The sequence below is a fragment of the Etheostoma cragini genome, chromosome 3, assembly GCF_013103735.1.
Source record: "Etheostoma cragini isolate CJK2018 chromosome 3, CSU_Ecrag_1.0, whole genome shotgun sequence".
NCBI lineage: Eukaryota > Metazoa > Chordata > Actinopteri > Perciformes > Percidae > Etheostoma > Etheostoma cragini.
In genome coordinates, this window is record NC_048409.1 from 7,300,941 (window position 1) to 7,308,970 (window position 8,030).

At 41.6% G+C, this 8,030-nt stretch overlaps 1 protein-coding gene across 1 annotated transcript in view; it reads left to right on the plus strand.

Moving 5' to 3' along the window:
- nlrx1 (NLR family member X1) overlaps positions 1–7,023 on the plus strand; it is a 25,578-nt gene extending 18,555 nt beyond the window's left edge. Inside the window, exons 8-10 of the mRNA XM_034867690.1 lie at positions 1,417–1,512; positions 3,331–3,417; positions 6,768–7,023. Of these exons, the coding sequence (XP_034723581.1) occupies positions 1,417–1,512; positions 3,331–3,417; positions 6,768–7,023 (439 nt within the window). The remainder of the gene's footprint in view (positions 1–1,416; positions 1,513–3,330; positions 3,418–6,767) is intronic.
- Positions 7,024–8,030: the final 1,007 nt, after the last annotated feature.

Sequence of the window (8,030 nt, forward strand, 5' to 3'; positions counted from 1 at the left end):
GAAATTGAGACAAGCTTTGATGTTCTTTTTGCTCAGCAGTGGTTTTCTCCTTGGAACTCTGCCATGCAGGCCATTTTGGCCCAGTCTTTTCCTTATGGTGGAGGCATGAACGCTTACCTTAACTGAGGCGAGTGAGGCCTGCAGTTCTTTGGACGTTGTGGGAAGGTTCACCACTGTTCCATATCTTTGCCATTTGTGGATAATGGCTCTCACTGTGGTTTGCTGGATACCCAAAGCTTTGGAAATGGCTTTATAACCCTTTCCAGACTGATAGATCTCAATTACTTTCTTTCTCAATTGTTCCTGAATTTCTTTGGGTCTCGGCATGATGTGTAGCTTTTAAGGATCTTCTGGTGGACCTTCCTGTGTCAAGCAGCTCCTATTTAAGTGATGCCTTGATTGTGAACAGGTGTGGCAATAATCGGGCCTGGGTGTGGCTAGAGAAATTGAACTCAGGTGTGGACAACCACAGTTATAGTATGTTTTAACAAGGGGGGCAATCACTTTTTCACACAGGGCCATGATGGTTTGGATTTTTTTTCACCTTTAATAATAAACACCTTAATTTACAAATTGCATTTTGTGTTTACTTGTGTTGTCCTTGACTATTGTTTAAATTGGTTTGATGTTCCGAAACACTTAAGTGTGACAAACATGCAAAGGAACAGGAAATGAGGAAGGGGGCAAACACTTTTTCACACCACTGTGTATATATACAATTCAATTTTTTATTCAATTCAATTCAATTTTATTTATAGTATCAATTCATAAAAAGAGTTATCTCAAGACACTATACAGATAGACCACACTCCAGAATTTACAAGGACCCAACAGTTCTAGTAGTCTCCTCCAGAGCAAGCAACAGTGCGACAGTGGCGAGGAATAACTTCCTTTTAGGCAGAAACCTCGATCAGACCCAGGCTCTTGGTAGGCGGTGTCTGACGACCGGTTGGGTTTAGAATGAAGAGTGGCAATACAAATGCTGGAAAATCTGATTTTTGTACAACGTTTGAAACATCAGAGCCTGATCCAGTGATGTCTCCTAGCAGCTAAGAGCAGGCTATTTGAATGACGTAATATTATTGAAGCTCACTGAAGTTACTAAACCCAAGCCTATTCTAAACTTGTCTTAGCCTGTCTGAGCATAAAGCAGATGTTATAGTAACTACAGAAATAGAAATCAGCTCTGGTCTCTGTTTTCTGTGCTGTGTGAGTAGGTAAAACAAGTATTGGCACGCTTGCAGAATGTCTGGGAAAGGAGGTCTTGAAAATATTACCCTGAAGCAGCCATGTACAGCCATTAACATGAGAAAAGTTTTAAATTGTACTGCAGACATTGTAGCAATATTTGAGTTGGTTAGTGTATTTCAACATGAAATGCAAATAATTAATAATAGATTTTTTTTTCTCCTGTAGTTATCACCTTGAAGAGCTGGACCTGTCCTCCTGTCTCCTGACTCATGAACTGCTTCAGTTACTGGGGCCTACCTTCAGACACACACACAACCTCAAGTGAGACATGGGCCCTATTTTAATAATCCAAGCGCACGGTGTGAAGCGCATGGCGTCGGTGTGTCTAGAGCGGGTCCAAATCCACTTTTGCTAGTTTGACGGCGGAAAAAAGGGTCTGTGCGCTTGGTGCATGGTTCCAAAGGGTTGTACTTAGTGTCATTATTAATTCATAGATGTGTTTTGGGTGTAACCAGAGTGACAGAGAAAGACTATGGCTCTGGGCATAACATTAATATAACAATAAACCAATCAGAGTGTCTGACAATCAAGAGTGTCATCTCCTATTCCCTTTAAAAGCCAGACGCGTTTGTACCTTTGCGTATTGCTATTGTGATGGAGGATTTGCATTGTCTTTTTTTTATTTTTAATCGTGTGTGTGTGTGTGTGTGTGTGTGTGTGTGTGTGTGTGTGTGTGTGTGTGTGTGTGTGTGTGTGTGTGTGTGTGTGTGTGTGTGTGTGTGTGTGTGTGTGTGTGTGTGTGTGTGTGTGTGTGTGTGTGTGTGTGTGCGTGTGCGTGCGCGCACTAGCCTAGCGCAACAATTAAATGCTGCGCTGTTGACTTTAGACCAGGTTTTTGTTGGTCAATGTCGTGATCACTCACTGCTGCTACCAGATAGCAATATGCCAAGAATTCAGCTGAACACACCTCACTGTAAGACCAGCATGCACATGGTCGGAAAGATGTACGCAGATTCATTTTCTATTTAAATGACGTGGGCTCAGGACGGGAAATTAACAAATGCGTCGATCTTAAAATAGCAAAGACCCTTGTGTTGATCTTTGCGCCTCACTGCGGCGGGTGCAAGATGAGGCCCTGAATCATTAACAATTCTGTTTTGGTTTGCAATCAATAAGATCTGTGGTGGAAATCCATGTTTTGTGCATGATGCTGAAAAGTTTGTTCTACTACTAAGAAGTTAGCTGTGATTGTTGAACCATTGCTAAGTGAATACACAGATTAGAATCCAGATGTAAACCTGTCATGGTACAAGCTGCAAACTGCTGGCATTCACAATAGATTGGGTCTTGCTGCTGAGTGAATAGCCAGCCCAGTCTCATGGCAGTTCGTGAAATGTTGACGTTATTTAATCTATTGATTCGTGTACAGGGACATGATTTTCCTGAGGGGCTTTGTGGTGGTAAGCGCAAATTTTAAACAAATGCGTTTTAATCATCTTTCGTGATAACGGCACGATTATGGTAGCGAGCAGTATTGCGGAATAGATAGATCAAAATAACATGACTATTTCACAAACTGGAGTAAGACCGGATTGGAATAGCTGTGAACAGGTACTGTAATTCAGATTTTAACTGGTGAACAGCTGGACCTAGCAACCAGTCTCTCTCTTGCTCAATACGAATACGGCTGAATATCTAGATTAATGGGCCGCGAAGGTAATATAGTAACATAACGGTTAAATTAATTAATTAATTTTGATACTACATAATAAGTAAATTACTTTTTTAAGGTGTTATAAGTAAAGACTAACATATGATCCCTGAGTAAATTGCCCAACACTGGACATAACACTGTAAAATATACAGCACATGTTGCTAACACTGTACAGCTGAAAGTTTTCCGGTGGAAGTCATTTGGAATAAATTTGGTTCTGAATTACAACCTGCTATACAGTGTATATATACAGAGAGAAAGAGAATAATGCCAGCCATATTCTTTAAAAACAGCATGACTGACTGAAAGCCCTAATTACAGCCGTTTGTAAATGCATTTTTGTTGACTTTGGATGACTCACATGCTTGTCCTTGTGTATGCTGTGTGTGTTGTGATTGTTGTCTGCCTGTCTCTGTTGTCCTCAGTCTGCAGTTTAACAGTCTGGGTCCTGAGTCCTGCATCCTCCTGAGAGATCTGCTAATAGACCCCAAGAGCTCTATTAAATCTCTACAGTAAGACTACACTTTTATTCATAGCTTTATGTTTGTTTAGCCTGTGTCCAAAACAAATCGTATATTTTACTGTACTGCTGTCTTTTAATTTGGAATATTCAAATTTCAATTAATTCTACACTGTATGTCCCCAGAAGCTCTGCTCTCTGATACTGACTGCAACATTTTTAAAAGGTTCACACATGACATTTACACATTGTGGTTTGATCCTTGGCCCTGCAGTTGCATGTTGAAGTATCCTTGGGTAAACCCCAAACTGCTCCAGATGCTGCGCCATCGGAGCATAAATGTGCGTATATATTTATTTGATGAGCAGGTGGCACCTTGTATTGCAGCCTCGGCCACAGTGTATGAATGAATGAATATGTGTGACTGGGAATTCAATTCAATTTTATTTATAGTATCAATTCATAACAAGAGTTATCTTGAGACACTTAACAGATAGAGAGGGGGTCTAGAACACACTCTGTAATTTACAAGGACCCAACAGTTCTTGTAGTTCCCTCCAGAGCAAGAAACAGTGCGACAGTGGTGAGGAAAAACTTCCTTTTAGGCATAAACCTCCGACAGACCCAGGCTCTTGGTAGGCGGTGTCTGACGAACGGTTGGGGTTAAAATGACCAAATAGTAGTTTAGTAGTTAATGGCAAAGCAGGGCACTGTGCGGCATTACAAGGCACAGCAGGACGTAGCAGGGCACCGCACAGCATAGCAGGATGTAACAAGGCATCGCAGAATGTGTAGTGGGACCATGGTGACAGCTGCAAATAGGATTTTGGAGCCTCCCTGATCCAAAGAAACATGCTGGGGGAAAAAGAACATAAGGACTCTGGGGAATGACTCCCCAGAGCTAGTTTAGTAACAAGCCTTTCTGGAACATGGATGCACACAAAATGGAAAGATAGAAAGATAGAGAGAGGAGCTCAGTGTGTCAAAGGAAGTCCACCAGCTGTCTTAAACTCTTACATAGTACAGGAATGGTTCCTATACTATGTAAAAATGCTTTGAGATGTTGTTAAGATTAGAAAATAAATATTTACAGTAAATGCAGTCCATTTACAAGAATTACAAAGATAGACAAGTTGGCTACATTTCCATGTTGCACCTTGTGACTACAGCAGGGTGTGATTAAGTTATGAAGACTCCATCCCAGCGGGATATTTTCAACATCACATTATTTCAACAAATGCAGTAACAGACAGGTTTGTCTGAGACAGCTGTGTCTGAAATCACCTGCTGCAGCCTTTGGCCTGTGGAGAATCTTCTCCAACTCCTGGGGATGCTGCTGCTCACTTCAGTACACACACACATAACTTGGCCAAAGAGTCTGTGGTATTCAGAGGTCACAAAAGACATTATACATACTCACGGGCAGAAGTGGTACCAACCGTGACAAGTAAACTAAATCTCATGAGGAAAATCCACAAATCGTTCCTTTAAACAACTGGAAGGCTTTTATTTTGAAATAGCAAATGTAGTGTGTATGCATCAGGAGAGTAGTAAACCTTTGTTCAAGGTTTTTATTTTTGTACAGCAAATTTATTTCCCAGCAAAACAAAATGCAAGTTGTAACTAGAATACTGTATACTAGAAAAATAAAACAAAGAAACACCATTAATAAAATAATAATAATAACAATTGATATATTAAATAAAAACTGCTCTAGACAAAGTATGGACACATTAGGCATTGTGGATAAGGTTCAAACTTAAAAAAAAAAAAAAAAAATGACCACAGTTAGCTGTTAGTTGACAGACTGTAGTTTGGTTGTAGAAGACTTCTGTCAGCTCTGCAAAATGTATGCTGAATTATCTATTTGGCAAATATTAGTTGTGCTTTGTGGTTGATAAAGGACGCTAATGGCAATGGCTGTGAGTTGCTCATTATGATTTGGAAATCAACTCGCCAGCCTCGGTTACCTATCCAGCTAGCCAGACGTTTTCAAATGTAAACACAGAAAAAAGTGAAGATGAGCTAAAATCTATGGCAACAATCCAGACTAAGTAGACAGACAAGACCATCTCGCGTCCATCCTTACATCAGAGGGGCACTAAAGCACGCATGGAGGAATTGAACACTGACTGTGACTTCTCTGCTGGGCATACCGTCCGGTGTACAGATTGGCGCCATCTTGGGAAAACAGTCATGACCAGTTGAACAACAAAAGCTGTGTAACCAGTAACATAGCTCAAGGACGGCGATTGTTGTTTGACTGGTCATAACTTTTTCTCGATGCTTCAGTTTACATATAGGGACCAACAACAATAATAAAATGTATCTCTCAAGAGTGAAATTAATTCATCATGTCTCCCTATACAAGGAGTCAACAGGCTTGCAGTCAGAAAATCCCATAATTAGCAGGTTACATTTACAGTGAAAAGTCAACCCTCTACAATATTATATGTATAAAGTACAAAAAAGATCATGGCACCAATAGGGCCTCAAAAGGTTCATGCAGCATGCATCATTGCATACATATATAAAGCGGCACGATCAATCGGCCACAATGGGTATTGGTGCTGTTAATAAATGTGTATAGTTATAAGAATCCAGGACAGGGACCCCTCAGGTAAAACTTTTGTACCAATGGTATAAAGAAAAAAAGACCATACAGAAAAAGGGTCCCCAAAACCGGATTGGTAACTATTTCCAATATACAATTTTTTATATATATATTTTTTAAATGGTCTTTGCACCCCGAAAGGCAATAATATTCTTGGATCTGAAAAAAAATCTGTCATATGTAGCTGCTCTGATCCTGTGAAAAAACACCAACCAATCCCTACCTTGCATTCCACTTGGAAAGAACCAATGAAATGCCTCCTTGCCCTGCTGCACATACTTTACCCCTCCTGTGTACAAGCCTGAGCTCAAGTCTGCTAAAGAATGGAAGAAAAACTAGCAAATTTGCCATTGCCGTGCTCAATGGCAACTGCCTACGCTGCTGAAAAAGGAAAAGAGACTGAAGCTGTACTCTGTAGCAGCTCTACTCTGTAGCAGCTGTGCTTGTACACGTCTGTGTGTGGGTCGGGGGGGGGGTTAGACGGAGCTCTGAGGAGATGCTACTTTCAAATCTGGCTAACTTTTAACATTTCCAATTCTGCCTTTTAAGGTAAACTGCATGTACAGTATATATACTGTAGCAGGCTATATATAGTGGTATGAGGAAACATTTGTGCTGTACCAGCACAACTCAAATGGTCATGGTTGCTCTTGGCTCAGCTCACTGCAAGTAGCCCCCCCCACTTTGTAAAAACACTAAGTTTATCCATAATACAGTGACCATTAGTCTTGTTTTTTCTGACCATTTGCCATATGTCAAATGTCTCACTGATCCAATGTGTTCTTCAGACTGTGTGACAACCCTCTGCTGGAGTCTGGAGCCTGCACCCTGCTGGAGGCTTTGCCAGAGAACCAGTCCCTGACACACCTGTCCCTGATGCACACTGGGCTGGGGGACCAGGGGGCCTTGAAGCTGGCTGAGAAGCTGCAGCAGCACACAAGGCTCCAGGAGCTCAACGTGGCCTACAACAACATTGGAGACATCTCTGCTCTGACTCTAGTGGACGCCTGCAGGGAACACCCCAGCATTCACACTGTGCAGTAAGCAGCTCTTCACAGCCACAGCTGTATATACTCACTTCATATATGCTGTACATACATTCACAATATTTGCATATTTACACAGGCGGACACAAAAATGCAACGGTCTATCCCCTCAAAGCTTTTAATGTGATGTGTAGTGTAGAAACTAAATGTTCCCTTATCATATTTGCTGAAACCATAATGTACAGCTGTCCAAGACCAGCCAAAGTCTGCGGGCTTCATAACACAACACGGATCATCAATGTACTTTGGCCCTAAATCATAAAAATGCTTTATAAGGGGGCTATCACACCTGGAAGTCTGAACCAAGGTTCATGTTTTTTCCTTTGATCTGGATAGTTTTGGTTTCACACTGCAGTTATGCAAGCTAACTAAATAACTATACTTGACAAAAGTACGTCATCACGTTGATTAGTTTGTAGACGGTCATTTTTATCCCTGAATCCTCTCTTTGTGTCTGAGTTTTTCCTGCAGACCGCAGCTCTCCCCGTGCTCTTTCTGATTTGTTGCGTTGTTGAAAAGCAAGACACAGGAACTTAACTTGGGGTTTGAGGAGCTGCGTCATTTATTCAGAGACAAACTATTCAGAGACAAACTACTACCAGGTTAGTAAACTGGTAATTTATTCTCACCGATAGCCGACAGCTGTCTGCTCTGAGCGCTGGCACGTCTCTCTCTCTCTCTCTCTCTCTCTCTCTCTCTCTCTCTCTTTCTCTCTCTCTTGCTCTCTCGCTCTCTCTCGCTCTCTATTTTTAGGGGTCCAAGCCCGAGGATGCGTGCACCGCGGTAATCGCAAGCGATACGCGGTTCACACAGCAGGGCTGTGGAACCCTATTGTTTTCGTAAGGATTCTTCCTTCTTCTTCTTCTTCCTTCTTCTTCCTTCTTCTCCATTATTATTCTTCTCCGCATAAAAGTGGTACTGCAGCCTAACCGAACATGGTGGTGACGCGCAATTTTCAGGACTGGTCCAAAACTCCGCAGAGACCTCAGTCGCAAAAAATTGTCC